General features: G+C 49.9%; 1 protein-coding gene across 1 annotated transcript in view; it reads right to left on the bottom strand.

The window, feature by feature from the left end:
* TMEM237 (transmembrane protein 237) overlaps positions 1-18,982 on the bottom strand; it is a 66,551-nt gene extending 47,569 nt beyond the window's left edge. The window contains exon 1 of the mRNA XM_044303883.1: positions 18,938-18,982. Coding sequence (XP_044159818.1) covers positions 18,938-18,946 — 9 coding nt within the window. The 5' untranslated portion in view covers positions 18,947-18,982. The remainder of the gene's footprint in view (positions 1-18,937) is intronic.
* Between the last annotated feature and the right edge of the window lie 1,460 nt (positions 18,983-20,442).

The following is a 20,442-nucleotide window of genomic DNA, read 5'->3' as shown; positions in this document are numbered from 1 at the left end:
GGACATGTTTGGCGTAAACCAAACACAGCATTCCAAGAAAAGAACCTCATACCAACTGTGAAGCATGGAGGTGGAAGTGTCATGGTTTGGGGCTGCTTTGCTGCAGCAGGACCTGGTCAGCTCACCATCATAGAATCCACGATGAATTCTACTGTGTATCAGAAGGTGCTTGAAGAACATGTGAGACCATCAGTTAGAAAATTAAAGCTGAAGCGGAACTGGACCATGCAACATGACAATGACCCAAAACATACTAGTAAATCAACCAAAGATTGGCTGAAAAAGAAGAAATGGAGAGTCCTGGAATGGCCAAGTCAAAGTCCAGATTTGAATCCCATTGAGATGCTGTGGGGTGACTTGAAAAGGGCTGTACGTGCAAGAAACCCCTCAAACATCTCACAGCTGAAAAAGTTCTGCATTGAGGAGTGGGGTAAAATTTCCTCAGACCGATGTCGAAGACTGGTAGATGGCTACAAGAACCGTCTCACTGCAGTTATTTCAGCCAAAGGAGGTAACACTCGCTATTAGGGGCAAGGGTGTCCTATCTTTTTCCTCAGTTAGAATAGGCATTTTTGTAGAATGACATTTACAGAAGATCTTGAAAAGACTTTTCTTCAGTTTTCTTTGTTTAGTTGGATTACTTTAATCTCTCTGTATTGTTGAAACGGAGATGAAATAACCTTTTATTAAAAATGTTACAAAAAACCACATGCTTTCAAAGGGTGTCCTAATTTTTTCACATGACTGTATCTATTTATTGGTTGGTGGTCCATAGGGTCCCGATATTGAGTCCCCCCCCCCCCCCCACATTTATTTTAAATTTTCCATAACATATATAGGCTGTGGGTGAGCCAGAGGGGTGTGCACCTTTTCATTTCTGTATTGGTAGGTGAGCCGCTTATATCTCATAATGTGTCATTTTTACCAACCAGTGAATGATGTAAATGCAAAACCCATAAAATTGCGGAATTATGTTTTTTTTCTTCCTAATTCCACTCTATTAACCCCTAGAGAACTCAGCGATTTCCCATTTTTGCATTTTTGTTTTTCTTCCTGTCTTCCCAGAGCCATAACTTTTTTATTTTATTAATTATGTTCTTCAGTTCTCATATCCTTTGTGTTTTTGTGGGGCAAGATGTACTTTCTAGTGGCACCATTTATATTGCTTAGGCCTCTTTCACACTGGTGTGAGTGCTCCGTTGCCCTATTGCGGACCGCATTTGCGGATCCGCAATACACAGGTGGTGTTCCGTGAGCATTCCACATCACAGATACGGACCAATTCACTTGAATGGGTCCGCAAATCCGGAGATGCGGAATGGTGCGGAACGGAACCACTACGGAGTGCTTCCACGGGGTTTCGTCCCGTACTTCCAATCCGCAAAAAGATCTTTTTGCGGAACAGCCAGATCGCGGACCCATTCAAGTGAATGGGTCCAAGATCCGCTGCGGCTGCCCCGCGGACTGTGCTCATGTATTGCGGCCCGCATTTTGCATATGGCAACGGGGCGCACACGCCAGTGTGAAAGAGGCCTTAAAATGTAGTGAGAAGCTGCAAAAAATATCCAAATGTGGTGGAAATGGGAAAAAATGCAATTCTGCCACAGTTTTATTGGTTCTGTTTTTACAGTGCTCCCTATGTGGTATAAATGACCTGTTACCTTTATTCTCCAGGTCAGTACAATTATGATAATACCACATATGTATAGTTTTTCTTTTTTATATTTACATCTATGGAGCTGAGTGAGGGCTAATTTTTTTTGCAGGCGATCTGTATTTTTCAGTGATACTATTGGGGTGTGTGTGTGAGTTTTTGATTATTTGTTATTCAATTGGGGGGATGTGAAGTGATAAAAAATGGCGAATTGGCCATTTTGAATTTTTTTCTGTTACGCCATTTGCCATATGGGATAACGAGATTTTTGTGAACTCACCTTGTAAAATCTCTTTCTCGCTTTATTCATTGGGGGACACAGGACCATGGGTATAGCTTGCTGCTGCCACTAGGAGGCGACACTAGGCTGAAAGCTGTTTGCTCCTCCCCTGCAGGCTATACCCCCTCCAGCCTGGAGAGAGCATATCAGTTTGTGCTTCAGCAGTAGGAGAAACATACCGAAACAAAACAAAACAGGAAGACCACAGTCCAACCAAACAACCGAACCTGACCTCAGTCCCAACCGGTAACTTGGACCACTGGTCTCAGTAGAAACCAACAACAATGGGTGGGTGCTGTGTCCCCCAATGAATAAAGCGAGAAAGAGATTTTACAAGGTGAGTTCACAAAAATCTCGTTTTCTCGCTCATATCATTGGGGGACACAGGACCATGGGACGTCCTAAAGCAGTCCCCAGGGTGGGAAAACCGCTGACTCCACCTCCAAGTCGAGCCACTACACTGCGGCCTGTAAGATCCTACGGCCAAGAGCAGCATCCGCCGATGCGAACGAATGCACCTTGTAGAACTTGGTGAAGGTGTGCAACGAAGACCAAGTCGCTGCCTTACACAATTGAGACGCCGAAGCGTGGTGAAAGTGTGCCCAAGAAGCCCCGACCGCCCTGGTCGAGTGAGCCGTGACGCCAGGCGGAGGAACCCTGCCTTTGGAGCGGTAGGCCTCGTGAATGGCCGATCTAATCCACCGAGCAATCGCCACCTTGGATGCCGCCAAACCCTTCCGAGGACCCTCCGGAACTAGGAACAGAGAGTCCGCTCGCCGAAAGGAGGCTACCGCGGCCAGGTAGACCCGTAAGGCCCGCACCACATCCAGACGATGAAGCGCCACTTCCCTAGGATGAGAAGGTTTAGGGCAAAGCGAGGGGAGGACAATGTCCTCATTGACATGGAACGCCGACACCACCTTCGGCAGAAACGACGGCACCGTCCGGAGCACCACCTTATCCTGATGGAACACCAAGAAAGGCTCCTTGCACGACAGTGCCGCCAGTTCCGACACCCGACGGATGGACGTAATGGCAACCAGGAATGCCACCTTCCACGACAACATGCGGAGGGAGACTTCCCTCAGGGGTTCAAACGGCTCGGACTGAAGTGCCACCAGCACCAAATTCAGGTCCCAGGAATGCAACGGCGGCCGATATGGAACCGCGGTGTGCGCAACACCCTGCATGAAGGTCTTGACGGGCCCCAGCACTGCCAGCGTACGCTGGAAAAAAAATGGAAAGGGCCGAAACCTGCCCCTTCAGCGAACTTAGGGACAGACCCAGCTCCAAACCTGCTTGAAGAAAGGCCAACACCGTAGGGAGGGAAAAACTCCTGGAGGGGAGGTCCTTGTCCTCACAGAATTTCAAGAACGACCTCCACGTACGATAGTAGATCCTCGCCGAGGAGGGCTTCCGAGCCCCAATCATCGTTCGAACGACCGCATCCGAGAAACCCCTGTTCTTCAGCAGGAAGGTTTCAACAGCCACGCCGTCAAACGCAGCGTATGTAAACCCTGGTGGAAGACTGGGCCCTGCGAGAGCAGGTCGGGCCTGAGTGGAAGAGGCCACGGCGCGTCCCCCAGGAGCAGAACGAGCTCCGAGTACCAAGCTCGGCGCGGCCAGTCCGGGGCAATCAGGAGCGTTTGAACACCCTCCATCCTGATTCTGCGAAGAATCCGCGGTAGGAGCGGCAGTGGCGGGAATACATACAGAAAATTGAAGTCGCCCCACGGTGCCACGAGTGCGTCTACGTCGTAAGCCATCGGATCCCTTGCGCGAGACAGGAAGCACGGGAGTTTGTGATTCAACCGAGATGCCATTAGGTCCACTTCCGGGCGACCCCACCGGAGGCAAAGGTCCTCGAACACCTCCGGGTGGAGAGCCCACTCCCCCGAATCCACCGTCGTTCGGCTGAGGAAATCCGCCGTCCAATTGTCCACGCCTGGGATGAAGACCGCCGAGACCATCGGGACATGGGCTTCCGCCCACTGCAGAATCCTCGCGGCCTCGTCCATCACCGGTCCGCTGCGCGTCCCCCCCTGGTGATTGATGTAGGCAACCGCTGTGGCGTTGTCCGACTGTATCCTGACCGGACGGCCCCGCAAATCGGTGGTCCAATGGCAAAGGGAGAGGTAGATGGCCCGGAGCTCCAGGATATTGATGGGTAGTCTGGACTCCGACAGAGACCAGACACCTTGGGCCGTCCGAGTACCGAAGACCCCTCCCCAACCGCGGAGGCTGGCGTCGGTCGTAATCACCGTCCATGACACCGGCAGGAACGACTTCCCTGACGACAGGTTGTCCGGAATCATCCACCAGGCGAGAGCCTCGCGAACGGGCTGAGGCAGCGAGATCCTGAGGTCCAGTGAATCCCGGGACTTGTCCCAGGAGGACAGGATGAGCCGCTGAAACACCCTGGTGTGGAACTGGGCGAACGGTACCGCCTCGAATGAGGCCACCATCAGCCCCAGAACTCGCATGCAGTTGCGAATCGATACCTTGCGATGCCGGTTGAGCAGAACCACTGCCTTCTGAATGCCCAATCTCTTGTCCAGAGGGAGACGGACCACGGCGGCCTCGGAATCCAACGTCATACCCAGGAACCTGATTCGAGTGGTCGGAAACAGGCATGACTTCCTTCGGTTGAGAATCCAGCCGAAGCGAGTGAGCGTGCTCATCGTAATCCGAAGGCTGTCTGCGCATTGCGGCGCTGACGGGGCTTTGACTAAGATGTCGTCCAGGTATGGGAGAAGGGTAATGCCCCTGGACCGCAGAATCCCCAGAAGTGGTGCCAGAACCTTCGTGAACACCCGCGGGGCCGTCGCCAGACCGAATGGTAGCGCGACGAATTGGAAGTGATCCGACTGGATGGCAAATCGGAGGAAACGTTGGTGCATGGTAGCAATAGGTATGTGGAGATATGCATCCTGTACGTCCAAAGACGCCATGTGCTCCCCCTGCACCAACGAGGCTACAACGGAACGAAGGGATTCCATTCTGAACCTCTGCACCCGCAGATAGCGATTCAGAAGCTTGAGGTCCAGCACCGGTCTCACATCGCCCTCCTTCTTGGGGACCACAAACAGGTTGGAATAAAAACCTGTGAAACGCTCTTCTGGAGGTACCGGAGAAATAACCCCCCGCAGAAGTAAGGACTGGACGGCGTTCAAGAAAGCCGCGGCCCGGACGGGATCCCTGGGAGGCTGGGAAGGGAAGAAACGGTTGGGGGGAAGGGACCTGAATTCTATTTTGTAGCCCGAGGAAACTACCTCGAGCGCCCATGCGTCCGGAATGTGGGCGTGCCAAATGTCCTGGAACAGGAGAAGGCGCCCCCCCACCTGAGAAGGTGGGGACAAACCTTCATGCGGAAGGCTGCTTACCCGGCGCTGTGCGAGGTTGCTGGGCACGTGGACGCCAAGCCTGCTGGGGCTTAAAGGATGGGCCCTTCCGCCGATCCTGGTTGGGTGGTCCCGCCGCGGAGGTGGGGGCTGAACGGGTGCCCGAGAAGCGGCGAAAGGACTGGAAGCGTGAGGACGCAGGCCTGGACTGAAAAGGCCGCTTCGCTTTGGGTTGGGGCAGATGGGTGCTTTTGCCACCCGTAGCTTCTGAGATTATGACATCCAGTTTCGGCCCGAAAAGCCGAGCCCCAGAAAACGGAAGCTTTAGGAGAGAACGTTTAGAGGAAGAATCAGCCTTCCAGGCCTTGAGCCATAACTCCCTGCGTACCGAGGTGGCGAGAGCTGAGGCACGAGCGACCATCGATCCAGCATCCAGTGCCGCTTCACAGATATATTTTCCCGCATGTGAAATTTGGAGCGCAGACAATTCGAGCTCAGCAGGCGGGAGGTTGGACAAAATGTCCTGGCTTAACCGGACGGACCACTCCGAAACCGCCTTGGCTACCCAGGCGGATGCGAAAATCGGACGCAGCGCCGAACCGCTCGCCGTAAAGATTGACTTGGAGAGCGACTCTACGCGACGGTCCACCGGGTCCTGGAGTGACGAACCATCCGCTACCGGAATGGTCGTAGATTTTGCCAGTCGAGCCACCGGCGGATCCACCTTCGGCGGGGAGGACCACAGTTCCACTGTCTCGCGTGGAAAGGGGTAGAGAAGGTCCAGGCGCTTTGGGATAACAAAACGCAAACCTGGCTGGTCCCAAGCCTTGTTAACCACAATAGAAAAATCCTCGTGCAACGGGAAAGCCTTAGGAGTCTGTTTCGCACGCAGAAACGACACCCCTTGTTGGCTAGTGGAGGGAAGATCCTCCTGAACCCGGAAGGTATCCCTTATTGCCGAAATCAGGCTATCCACCATGGAAGCAATCTGAGAAGAGGGCTCCAGATCCATATCCGCATCAGAATCCCCGAGCTCACCCTCTGACAGTGCGTCGCCTAGCAGGGAGGACGCCTGTGACTGGGATCCAGTAGCAGGGGGGGATGCAGAGGCGTCAGAGGAGGAACGGTTACCTGCTCTGGGGCGCTTACTAGGAGGTCTGCCTCTGGTTTGCGTGCAATGCGGTTGCGCGGATTGCACCGGTGGCGATTTATCTACCAAACGACCCAACAGAGAAAGGGTGGAATGGGAAACCTTAGAGAGGTCCTCCACTGCCCGAGACAGGGACCTTGCCCAGTCCGGTTCCCCCTGAACAGGGCGATCTAAGGCTTCTGTGGGCTGCAGTGTTCTAGGGGGATTGCTCTGCGCGGGCTTCTGACAAGCCGAGCACAGTGAGAGTGACTGGCCCCGAGGGAATTTGGCTGAACACACTGAACAGGCATAGTGAGTGGTCACACAGGTTGCCTGAGGGGGGTCAGTGGCTGGGTCAGACATGGTTTGATATCCTGCTGAACGGGGTATCTATCTCCTACCAGAGTGGAGCGGGAGCCAAGGTCCTGTGTCCACCACGCTGCGCTGAGAGGAAGAGGAAGTTTCAGCAGGGCGGGAGAATAAGCCACGCCCCCTGACAGCCCGGGAGCGGCAGGATAACGAAGAGGGCCGCAAGCGCCGCCCACCCCTGTGCACGTGACCGCAGCTGCGGCCAGCGTGCCTAAGTCCCCGATAATATGGCTGCTCAGAAGGGGCCGCTTCGCTGCAGCAGAGGGGAAGAGCCCGACACCGCCGTGCGGCCGCGAAGATCCCGGCGCGCCGCGAATAGCGCATCTGCCCTGCGCAGTGCCGTCTGCGACCGCACGGAAGACGCTGCCGTGCGCGATGCAGCGGCGAAGAACAGAGGGAGACGGAGCGTACAGATCCGCGACCGGTGCCGGCGGAACTCACCGGGTGCGGGAGCGCGGGCGGGCAGGCAGACGGGCGGGCGGGCGGGCAGGCAGACGGGCGGGCGGGCGCTCAGGGGCACTGGTGCCGTGCAGTACGGCACGCTGTTATCCTGTGAGTGGGGGGGGAGGCCAGAGGAGACGAGTCACTTACCTATCTTCATCTGTAGACTTCACCCTCAGTTGAAACACCAGCAGGACCACCCTACGACCGCTGGCACAAGGCAACAGGGGTCCGGGCAGAAGAGGGCTGAAGAAAGGGTAGTCCTGTAGCTGGGGGGAAGCAGGGGAGCGAGGCTGCCCTGGTCCGCTTTTTCTTCTTGGGGCGGCAAGGCGGTGGACGAGGTACACCGGCCCGCCTCCCGGGGGTGCAGGGACGCAAGCGACCCTGGACCCCCCATCCGGATTCTGGAAAAAATAAAAAATAAAATAAAATAATCAAAGTGCCACCCTGCAAAGCAGGGAGGTCTGCCTCCTACGACACTAAGCTAAAAACTGATATGCTCTCTCCAGGCTGGAGGGGGTATAGCCTGCAGGGGAGGAGCAAACAGCTTTCAGCCTAGTGTCGCCTCCTAGTGGCAGCAGCAAGCTATACCCATGGTCCTGTGTCCCCCAATGATATGAGCGAGAAAAATATTTTAATATTTTAATAGTACAGGCATTTTTGGACACGGCTATGCCTATGATGTTTTTTTATTTTATTTATTTTTATTTAATTTTGGAGAAAGGGTGGTGATTTATATTTTTTCCATATTTAAAAAAAATGTTTAGATGTTTTTACTTTGTTTAAGTCACCCTAGGTAACAGCAATCGTTAGATTGCCAATTGTATTCTATGATCACAGAACACACCATTCACTGTATTCCAATACAGTGCTGCCACCTGCAGGCCTGTATTGGAATATACCAGTGATAGGTATCATAGCCTCAAGTAGACTCCGGGCTATCACTGTAACATAATAGCTTTCCCAATCTCAGCCGGGAAAAAGTCACATTTGACCACAGCATCTGAGGAGGTCTATGTCTGCGATCGGCCTTATAGCCGATCAGAGACATTAGCAGAGGGCCTCTCCTGTTTGAAACAACAGAAACCCGGTGGCTATGGCATCTTTTGCTCTTGCGATCAGGCGCCACCTTTATAGTGGTCATCAAGGGGTTAAATTTTTTCCATCTTTCCAAAACGTTGTATGAAATATTAAATAATGGCAACTAAGTGTATGGAAAAGAAAAAGGCTATGACACGTGGAAGGCAGGGAGGAAAAAAATACCTATAACACCGGCTGACCTGTTACATGTGCGCTTGGCAGCTGAAGACATCTGTGTTGGTCCCATGTTCATATGTGCCTTCATTGCTGAGAAATATGATGTTCTAATATATGGAAATAAACCTCTAGGAGCCATGGGGGCATTGCCATTACACCTAGAGGCTCAGCTCTCTCTGTAACTGTCACACTCTCTGCACTTTGATTGACAGGGCCAGGCAGTGAAACATCATAACACCTGGCCCTGTCAATCAAAGTGCAGAGGGCGCAGCAGTTGCAGAGAGAGCAGAGCCTCTAGTACAATGGTGAGCAACCTGCAGCACTCCAGCTGTCGTGAAACTACAACTCCCAGCATGCATACTTGCTCTGCTCTTCTCAGAACTCTCATATGAGTAAATGGAGCTTGCTGGGAATTGTAGTTTCACGCCCCCGTTGCTCTTAGAGGCTCATTTGAATATATTAAAATACAATTCTTCTCAGCAATGAGGACACATATGAACATGGAGAAGGTTCTGCTTAGGCGCGAATTCACTGGTAGAGGCGCTCGTGGTGTTCAAATAAAAATCCTTCTTTATTCGAGGATAGCACAAAAATCGGTCTAACCTAATGAAGAGGAACAGTTTATCCCCGAAACGCGTTGGTTTTATGTATACATGTGCTATCCTCAAATAAAGAAGGATTTTTATTTGAACATCACGACCGCCTCCACCAGTGAATTCATGCCTAAGCAGAACCTTCTCCACTATAAGTATCCTACGGGGGACTGGTGTCACGAGGGTGTCAAGACCCACGCCTGACTCCGTTATACCCGGGGTCAGGAAGTCGCAGCGGTTGGCTGCGCGCTCTATGTAAGATAGGGCTGTTTCCTTATGGTAGCTTTCTGGGTTTGCTTTGCAACCCTTTTTGGCTCACTCAGGGATCCGTAGCTCTTTCTCCTCAGCTGTTCCTTGTCCAGCACTCCCAACCTCCTTATATTCCCCTCTCACACTTCTCTGGTTGCCAGATATAGAGCTTCCTGCCTGGACTTCTATACTGACCCACTGGAGCTGTGTTGCTGCGTTCTCTGGTTGTTGGTCCAGAACGTTTCCCCCCGGATCCCTGTTGGACCTTTGGGGGCTGCTGTGGTCGCCCACCTGGGTTTATATGTTTGTCTGTATTGTCTGTCCTCTCCTTGGTGTTTCCCTCTTAGTGTCAGTGGTGCGGACTAGCGATCCCACCGACCCGTTCACTACCTAGGGCTCATTTTAGGGAAAGCCAGGGTTTAGGCACGGGTGAGGAACCCGTCTAGGGACATCAGGGCAGTCAGGTGCCAGCCGCAAGGTGAGTCAGGGGTCACCACCTTTCCCTCTCCCTTGGGCAGGGCCTTCCCTTTTTCCTCCCTTTGCGTGACGCCGGTCATTACATTATATCTGGCCCTTATTTTGTGTAGGTAAAAAAAAATATATATATTTTTTTTTACCTACTTAGAATCCAGTATGGATCCAATTGCTGCTCTGTCCGAACAATTTCATGGCCTGTCTTTGGAGGTGGTAGGATTGAAGGCGTCGGTCCTCCAGCAACAGCAGCAATTACAACTGACCGCAAGCCCAGCGGTTGCTACTGGTAACCAGGTTGTTGCGGAACCCAAGGTCCCTCTCCCTGACAGATTTTCTGGGGGAAGGGACAAGTTTTTGACATTCCGTGAGGCCTGTAAATTATATTTTAAACTGCGCCCTTACTCCTCTGGTAATGAAGAACAGCGGGTGGGGGTTGTTATTTCCCTACAGCAGGGGGACCCGCAGTCCTGGGCGTTCTCTTTACCCACTGATTCCCAGGCTCTTCGGTCAGTGGATGAGTTTTTCGGGGCCTTGGGTCTCATATATGACGACCCTGACGAGTCGCACTGGCTGAATCAAGATTACGGAGACTCCTACAAGGAGAGCGGCCGGTAGAGGAGTATGGCTCTGACTTCCGTAGGTGGGCTACGGATACCCAATGGAACGACCCGGCTCTCAGGAGTCAGTTCTGCTCTGTGTTATCCGAAAGGGTTAAGGATGCGCTTGCATTATATGAGACCCCCTTTTCCCTTGATGCGGTTATGTCCCTTTCTATCCAAATAGATAGATGGGGACAGGTTGAAAAAACCGGAGCAATTGGTAACACCTCCCAAGCAGCAGTTAGTCTGTACGGACTTAGACGAGCCTATGCAGCTAGGAGGAACCACTCGTCAGGTTTGTCCTCCTGAGGTTCGCCGTAGGCGTGGGGTTAGTTTTTTTTGTGGGGAGAGGGGTCATTTAATTAATGTCTGTCCTTCTTTCCTCAGAAACAAAAGGACCGTCGGAAAACTACTAACCCCAGGCTGTGTGGAGGATGTCAGCCGGGGGGTATACGTTTCCTCCATACGTACATCGCAATTTGTGTTGCCAGCGGTTATTGTTTTTGGTGTTAAAACGGAGACTATTTCTTTCTTTCTAGACAGTGGAGCAGGGGTAAATTTGATAGATGCCCATTTTGCCCGCACTATGGGTTTGTCTCTCTGTACGCTGCAGAGACCTATTCCCATATTCGCTATTGATTCTGCTCCTCTGTCTCAGAGAAACCTCACCCACATTGTCCATAACGTACACCTTCGGGTAGGGGACCATCATAACGAGATGCTTTCATGTTATGTTCTGGAGGGGCTTCCCACTCCGGTAGTGCTGGGCCTTCCCTGGTTGGTAGCGCACAATCCAGTGGTGGATTGGCAGGCCAGGGAGATATCGGAGTGGAGTGAGCATTGCAGAGAAAATTGCTTAAATAGCAATTGCTTAGTCGCCTCCATAACTACCTACATTTATTTCGGATTTTGAGGACATTTTTTCTGAAAAGGGTTGTCAGAAGTTACCACCTCACCGTCCTTATGATTGCCCGGTTAACCTTATTCCCGGTGCAAAATTACCCAAGACCAGGTTATATAATCTTTTGGGTCCAGAGAGACAAGCCATGAAGGATTATATCTCCGAGAGCTTGGCTAAGGGACACATCAGACCCTCTTCTTCACCCGTGGCTGCAGGGTTTTTCTTCGTTAAAAAGAAAAATGGGGGTCTTCTGCGTCCTTGCCTAGATTTTCGCAAATTAAATCGGATAACCATCCGAGACCCATACCCTCTTCCTCTCATTCCTGACCTGTTTAACCAGATTGCGGGTGCTAGGTGGTTCTCCAAAATTGATCTTAGGGGGGCCTACAATCTGATTCGTATCAAGGAGGGGGATGAGTGGAAGACAGCTTTTAACACCCCTGAGGGGCATTATGAAAATCTAGTTATGCCTTTCGGTTTGACCAATGCTCCTGCCGTCTTTCAACATTTCGTTAATGACATTTTTAGTCATCTTATCGGCAGGTTTGTGGTAATATACCTAGATTATATTTTAATTTATTCGTCTGATCTGAGAACACATGAGGAGCATGTCAGACAAGTACTACAGGTCCTACGGACGAATGAATTATATGCTAAAATTGAAAAATGTGTCTTCGCCGTTCAGGAGATACAATTCCTAGGTTATTTTTTATCTGCTTCAGGTTTCCGTATGGATCCTAGGAAGGTCCAGGCAATTTTAGATTGGGATCTTCCTGAGAACCTCAAAGCACTGCAACGGTTCTTGGGCTTCGCGAATTTCTATAGGAAATTCATTAAAAATTATTCAGTTATTTTAAAACCCCTTACTGACATGACTAGGAAGGGGACTGATTTTTCTAAATGGTCTGACGCCGCTAAAGTTGCTTTTTCCTCTCTAAAAGAGAGGTTTACCTCGGCACCTGTACTAGTCCAACCTGATGTCTCTCAGCCTTTTATTGTTGAAGTCGATGCGTCAGAGGTGGGAGTGGGGGCGGTGCTGTCTCAGGGTCTGTCTCCTGGCAAATGGCGTCCTTGTGCTTTCTTTTCTAAAAAAAACTATCTGCAGCAGAAAAGAACTACGATATTGGCAATAGGGAACTATTAGCTATTAAACTAGCGTTTAAAGAATGGCGTCACTTTTTAGAGGGGGCAATCCACCCTGTCACTGTGATTACGGACCACAAAAATCTTCTGTACCTCGAATCAGCTAAGCGTCTCACTCCTAGACAAGCTAGGTGGTCGCTATTTTTTACCAGGTTTAACTTTGTTATTACCTATCGTCCTGGGGCAAAAAATACTAAGGCTGATGCACTATCTCGTTGTTTCCCTGGAGGGGGTAATGTGAGTGATCCGGTACCCATTCTTCAAAGAGGAGTGGTTGTTTCTGCGGTACACTCTACTCTGGAGGGGAAGGTGTTAGAGGCCCAGGGGGACGCCCCGGTCTCTTGCCCCTCAGAGAAATTGTTTGTACCGTTGAACCTGCGTTTCGAATTATTAAAGGAACATCATAATTCGGCACTTGCTAGGCACCCGGGTAGTAAAGCAACCTTGGAGCTATTGTCTCGTCGTTTTTGGTGGCCAAGGTTGCGTCAGGATGTATTGGATTTTGTGTCTTCTTGTTCTACCTGTGCGCGCGCAAAAGTTTCGCATACACGTCCTGCAGGGTCTCTATTACCACTCGTCATTCCCAATAGACCATGGACACATCTGTCAATGGATTTTATCACTGACTTACCTTTGTCTGCGGGTAAAACAGTTATTTTGGTAGTAGTGGACAGGTTTAGCAAAATGGTACACTTCATTGCGTTACCCGCACTACCTAATGCTAAGACTCTTGCTCAGGTATTCATCAGTGAAATCGTGAAGCTTCACGGGGTCCCTTCCGATGTGGTTTCGGATCGGGGAACCCAGTTTATTTCAAAGTTTTGGAAAGCTTTTTATTCCCGTTTGGGGGTACACTTGTCCTTTTCCTCGGCTTTCCATCCTCAGTCGAATGGACAGACTGAGCGTACCAACCAAAACCTTGAGACATATCTAAGATGTTTTGTGTCTGAAAACCAACAGGTGTGGTCATCATATTTACTGTTAGCTGAGTTTGCCATAAATAATCGTCGTCAGGAATCCACTGGCAAGTCACCATTTCTTGGTGCATATGGTTTTCATCCCCAATTCTGTACTTTCAAAGAGGGGGGGGTCTTCTGGGGTTCCCGAAGAGGAACGGTTTTCGTCATCTCTTTCATCGGTATGGCAGAAGGTGCAAGCTAACTTGAAAAATATGGGAGGTAAATACAAATGCATGGCTGATAAGAAACGGTCGCCAGGTCCGGACCTAGGAGTGAATGACTATGTGTGGTTGTCTACTAGGAATATTAAATTAAAGGTTCCCTCTTGGAAACTGGGTCCTAGGTTCATTGGCCCTTACAAAATTGTAGCCATCATCAACCCCGTGGCTTTTCGCCTGGAGCTACCTCAGACTTTAAATCCATAACGTCTTTCATAAGTCGTTACTCAAAAAATATGTTCCACCTCTAGAACCGTCACCGCTGCCACCCCCTCCTGTTGTTGTGGATGGTAATCTAGAGTTTCAGATATCCAAAATTGTTCATTCTCGTCGGGTCCGCCGCTCTCTTCAATATCTGGTGCATTGGAGAGGTTACGGTCCCGAGGAAAGAATGTGGGTTCCTGCGTCTGAGGTAAACGCCGACAGGCTAGTTTGGGCTTTTCATGCCTCTCATCCTGAGAGACCTGGTCCTGAGTGTCCGGAGGCCCCTCGTAGAGAGGGGGGTACTGTCACGAGGGTGTCAAGACCCACGCCTGACTCCATTATACCCGGGGTCAGGAAGTTGCAGCGGTTGGCTGCGCGCTCTATGTAAGATAGGGCTGTTTCCTTATGGTAGCTTTCTGGGTTTGCTTTGCAACTCTTTTTGGCTCACTCAGGGATCAGTAGCTCCTTCTCCTCAGCTGTTCCTTGTCCAGCACTCCCAACCTCCTTATATTCCCCACTCACACTTCTCTGGTTGCCAGATATAGAGCTTCCTGCCTGGACTTCTATCCTGACCCACTGGAGCTGTGTTTTACTCGTTCTCTGGTTGTTGGCCAGAACATTTCCCTCCGGATCCCTGTTGGACCTTTGTGGTCTGCTGTGGTCGCCCACCTGGGTTTATGTGTTTGTCTGTATTGTCTGTCCTCTCCCTGGTGTTTCCCTCTTAGTGTCAGTGGTGTGGACTAGCGATCCCACCGGCCCGTTCACTATCTAGGGCTCATTTTAGGGAAAGCCAGGATTTAGGCACGTGATCGCCGCACGGGTGAGGAACCCGTCTAGGGACGTCAGGGAAGTCAGGTGCCAGCCGCAAGGTGAGTCAGGGGTCACCACCTTTCCCTCTCCCTTGGGTAGGGCTTTCCCTTTTCCCTCCCTGTGCGTGACGCCGGTCATTGCAACTGGACATCCGATCCGAAAGAAACTCTCCTTGCGGCTGCAGTCCTGGTGAATGGGTCTGATTCACAGAAGCCTTCCATAGGGTTGTGCCTATCTTTAGCACAACCATATAATTTGCTAAAACATACTACCCTATTGTGCGCCCCTTTCTCTTCTTCCTCATTCCTCTCGTGGTTTGAGTTGTAATTAGAGACATCCTTAAAACTACATAGGAACATGAGACCAACACAGATGTCTTCAGCTGCCAAGTGCACATGCAACAGGTCGGCCAGTGTCATAGGTACAAATCTGCTGACAGATGCCCTTTAGGCTACATGCACACAAACGTTGTTTGTTTCTGTGTCCGTTCCGTTTTTTTTGTGGATAGGATGTGGACCCATTCATTTCAATGGGTCCGCATCAGTATGTCCGTTGCGTAGCCCCGCAAAAAAAATAGTGCATGTCCTATTTTTTTCTAGTTTGCGGACAAGGATAGGTATTATTACAATGGATCCACAAAAAAAAAAACGGATGCCATACGGACGTCACCTGTTTTTTTTTTTGTGGACCGCAAACCACATACAGTCGTGTGCATGAGGCCTTAAGGAAAAATGCATTATCACCATTGACCAGCAGGTGGCACATAAAGCCCTTCTATGCTCATTTCTATTTAAAGTATATTGGGGGAGATTTCTCAAACTGGTGTAAAGTAGAACTGGGTTAGTTGCCTACAGCAACCAATGAGATTGCACCTTTCATTTTCCAGTTGGTGAAGAAATAATAAACTTTATTCCTCCTCACAGCAAGGCACAACACTCATAGAGATTGCTGTCACTTTAAGTGGTACACAAAACTCCCATACTGACCACGTCACTGCTGCAGCCAATCACTGGCCTCAAGTGACATCCTGTATACTGCTGAGGCCGGTGATTTGCTACAATGTTGACTTAGTGTCCACGGATGGTCACTTCTGAAGTCAGAAAAATGATGTCAGTGCTGCAGGACCAAAACATGACTCTGGAAGCAGAAAAGGTGCGACTTAGGCTTCTTTCACACATGCGTTCGGTGCGGATCCGTCTTGTATCTGCACAAACGGATCCGCACTGATAATGAAAACGCTTGTATCCGTTCATAACGGACCTGTTTGCATTATTCATTCCAAAAAAAAGTCTAAGTTAATACGGATCCATCTTGACTTACATTGAAAGTCAATGGGGACGGATCAGTTTTCAGTTGCACCATATTGTGTCAGTGAAAACGGATCCGTCCCTATTGTCTTACATTGTCAGTCCGGACGGATCCGTTTGGCTCTGCATCGTAAGGCGGACACCAAAACGCTGCAAGCTGCGTTTTGGTGTCCGCCTCAAAAGCGGAACGGAGACCAAACGCAGCCAAACGGATGCATTCTGAACGGATCCTTATCCATTCAGAATGCATTGGGGCTGAACTGATCTGTTTTGGGCCGCTTGTGAGAGCCCTGAAACGGATCTCACAAGCGGACCCAGAAACGCCAGTGTGAAAGTAGCCTTATTTTTATTTCTATTTATAACATTTACTGCTACGGACGCAGTTTTTATCAATCTTGGACAACCCCTTAAAGGGGTAGTGCAGTCAGTACATACTGATGACCTATCTTTTGGATAGGTCATCAATATCTGATTGGTGGGGGTCAGACTCCTGGCATCTCCCCCAAACAGTTGTTTGAAGATTACACTGCTCGTTTCTTGGAGGTCTCACTGGAATGGGACTAGTACTTGTAATGACACAAGAGAAAGCGCCACCTCCTCTTCAAACTGCTGATCGGCAGGGGCGCCGGGACTCGGACCCCCACGGTCAGATATTGATAAGCTATCCTGGTAATAGATCATCCATGTGTACTGGCTGCACAACCCCTTTAATGGTTACAGTCACAAGGTGGGTGAATACTCCTGAACAGAACATCAAGTTATGTAAGTTCAGGAAGGCAGGGAGTAAAACACGAAAACGGGTCCTGAAGGGTTTATTACTATGATCTAGGTTAGTGAAAGAGTTGAGGCCTCTGTTCCTGGTGGTCTAGGGTAGTGAAAGGATTAATGCTGTTATCCCTGGTGGTCTAGGTTAGTTAAGAATAAAAAGCCAGCTGTCAAAGGAAGTAAAGAGATTGATGCTATCATCTAGGGCAGTGAAAGCGTTAATGCCTGCTTCCCTTGTGGTCAAGGATAGTGAATGGGGTTGTTTCCCTGGAGGTCTAGTGTATTATAGAGGTTAATGCCATCATCCTTTGTGGTCTTGGACAGTATTGAGGGGATGAATACTATGTATAGGTACTGTATCTATACTCAGTACTGGTGGTTCTCCAGCTGTGGCAATAATGCAACTCCCATCATTATTTTAATAACCACAAGAAACAAGATCACAATTATTACCAATAATTAGTGAATGCATTAGGATAGTGATCGTCACCTGTGGCTCTCCAGCTGCAGAAAACGGCAGCTCTCATCATAATGTGGACATAATGAGAGTGGTAGTTCAGCAACAGCTGGTGAGCACCGCTCTATACAGGGAGATACAATTCAGCTGAGAAGTAAACAGCTGCATGTAGTGTATACAGAATATCTGGTCTGGGAGGGCACGATGCCCAGAAGATGCCACCTGCTGTATCCCTGGACACCCAAAACAGTAAATCACTGTGTTCATAGTCTGAAGTGTTTCCAGCCTCGAAATCAGCAGTGACAGAGCTGAAGAGGGAACGACTTGTATGTACAGAGATCGTTACTGATCCCAACCGCATAGCGTCAGCATACGGCAGTATATTTACTGTCCCAAACAATCGTAGGGCTTCCTGCTTCAGGGGAGCAAGTATGTTCTGTAACTGACAGCCAATGGTCCCCTTCTCCTCTTGATCACATAGCTGCCGGTCTCTTCTTACTTCTTTAATCATGAGCTGCCGGCTAAAGGACCTGTGGTGATGTCAGATCACCACGGTGATGGACCATGTGATTGGACCATGTGATGTGATGTCACCACAGGTCCTTTAGCCGGCAGCTCATGATTAAAGAAGTAAGAAGAGACCGCCAGCTACGCGATCAAGAGGAGAAGGGGACCATTGGCTGTCAGTTACAGAACATACTTGCTCCCCTGAAGCAGGAAGCCCTACGATTGTTTGGGACAGTAAATATACTGCCGTATGCTGACGCTATGCGGTTGGGATCAGTAACGATCTCTGTACATACAAGTCGTTCCCTCTTCAGCTCTGTCACTGCTGATTTCGAGGCTGGAAACACTTCAGACTATGAACACAGTGATTTACTGTTTTGGGTGTCCAGGGATTTTTTTTTTTAACCCTCAATTGACTTGCATTAAAGAATGCTATTATTTTCCCTTTTAACCATGTTATAAGGGAAAATAATACAGTGAATAGACTGTCATCTTAGCAACCATGCGTGAAAATCGCACCGCATCCGCACTTGATTGCTGATGCTTGCGATTTTCACTCAGCCCCATTCACTTTTATGGGGCCTGCATTGCGTGATAAACGCACAATATAGAGCATGCTGCGATTTTCACGCAACGCATAAGTAATGCATGAAAATCACCGCTCATGTGCACAGCCCCATAGAAGTGAATGGGTCCCGATTCAGTGCGGGTGCAATGCGTTCACCTCACGCATTGCACCTGCGCAGAAATCTTGCCCGTGTGAACTCAGCCTAGGGGTGTATATTCCTACCACTCGGAGTTCCTGAGAGTATGTGATAGGGTGCATTCCATACCTGGCCACATGGTTAGAGTATGTGATGGTGTTGGTCCCACACCTGTTCACATGGTGCAGTACTGCACGGCGGCCATTGTTGCTTTGGTGCTGTCCTGGTGGGTCGGTGGGGCCCAGTGCCAGGGTGGCTTTGTCATACAGCGGGGGCGCTGTTTGACTGCTGGGTCCCGCTGCCTGCTGGGGTGGTGCTGCGGTGTCGGCGGTCGCCTTGCAGTGCTGCACCAAATTTAGAATAGGGTCCCATTCAAAGAGGCAACCTTGTTGCGGTGAGTGGGCCTATGCTTTTTGATCAAATTGTATACTAATGCCTCATGTACGCATGCAGCATAGGGGTGGGTATACAATAAATTACACTGAGAAGCGATGTTCATTATGCTGAGAAGCATAGTACTGAGGATGTGCGATCCAGTTCTGTTTCTTGTTTATACATGTATTTTAGTGGACTCACCTCCTCCATTTGTTCGCGCTGCTCACTGGAGGACAGTGAAACGTCATCACGCTGGAGCACAGGTCCTGTCCTGAGCTTCCAGTCGGCAGTCTGTGTTTTGCAGAAACAGAGAAGGGAGCATTATTCTAACTGGGGGCAGGCACTAATAGGGCATTATTATTTCTGGTGGGCACTAATGGGGGCATTATTCTTCCTGGTGGGCACTAATGGGGGCATTATTATTCCTGGTGGGCACTAATGGGGGCATTATTCTTCCTGGTGGGCACTAATGAGGGCATTATTCTTCCTGGGGGCACAAATGGAATGCACTAATTCTGGAATGCACTAATGGGCCCATTACTCTTACTGGGGGGCATTAATTCTGGGTGTGAGGAATATGGGTCATTATTTAATGACAGCTATGATATTCATCTGATTCACCTTTGTCAGTGTACCTGCAAAATAAGTTCTTACTCCAACCATCTGCTTGTCAGATAGCAGAGGTAGTGAACTCCACAGGGGTACTAGCTTCAAGGAGGCCACAGGCGTATGAATTCACACCTCAACCAGCCAGTACGGATGCCAGCTAATCCTACAGAAAAACCTCTCTGTAGGGGGTCTCAGCTCTTGCCCAGATCTATCATTTCCCCCCAGACATCATGGAACCGGCAGTTTATAAGTAATTATGAATCGCCCGTCCACCCCTGGCATAAGTGAAATATATTTATGCCATCCTGGGGCAAAGACTAACATGCCCATGATCATAGGTTGGAGGTCGGGTGCCAGGGAAGGGAGATATGCATATCTCCCCACAGAAACCCAATAACAGTACCATGCTTGGACTGCACTTGTAGCCGGAACCTAGGCGGGTCTGGTCGTCCCAGAACCATTTTCCTGTGACCTTCTGGTCTGGAGCTATGAACCCTAAGGCCTCCTTCACAAGGGCGTCATGTTGTTGGCCCGGATAAGATGCGCGCGCGTTGCGGGCGCGAGATTTGGAACGCAGACAGGGCCACCCAAAGGAGGAGAGCGCTCGCTGGCCCTGTCAATCAACAGGAGGAGGGGGTGTTTTTTTTAAAGGAGGATGCGGCGGCTACCAGCAAGTAACCGCCCTACTTGCTGGTAGCCTGGTAATTAACATATTATAAAAGTGTGTTTTTTAAAGAAACTAAGTCACAGAAAAATGTAAGAGCACTATATATTGAATAATCGCACTATAAGGATTTTAATTAGCCCAAAAATGACTTTTGGGGGGTGACAGAAGCCCTTTAAATATATAATTTTATCTTGCGCTGTCTTGTATCTCGATCATGAATCCGCACGTCCGTGTTTTGGCCTAGTAATATGCTACTGCGGGTTGGTTTCTTGCCCTATATAATACCGGTAACTGACCGGGCTTATATCAAACAAGGAACTGGTGGCAGTCTTTCCGGGCTGAGAACGCGCTGTTTCACTGGGGCAGTGAAAAGGCTCTCTCAGCTCATTGTCTCTCTGTGCCCGTGTGGAGTGGAGGAGTCTGCGCAAAC

Source organism: Bufo gargarizans, chromosome 8, assembly GCF_014858855.1.
Source record: "Bufo gargarizans isolate SCDJY-AF-19 chromosome 8, ASM1485885v1, whole genome shotgun sequence".
Classification (NCBI taxonomy): domain Eukaryota; kingdom Metazoa; phylum Chordata; class Amphibia; order Anura; family Bufonidae; genus Bufo; species Bufo gargarizans.
Note: the sequence above shows the minus strand (reverse complement) of the source record. Positions and strands in the feature narration are given on the sequence as shown.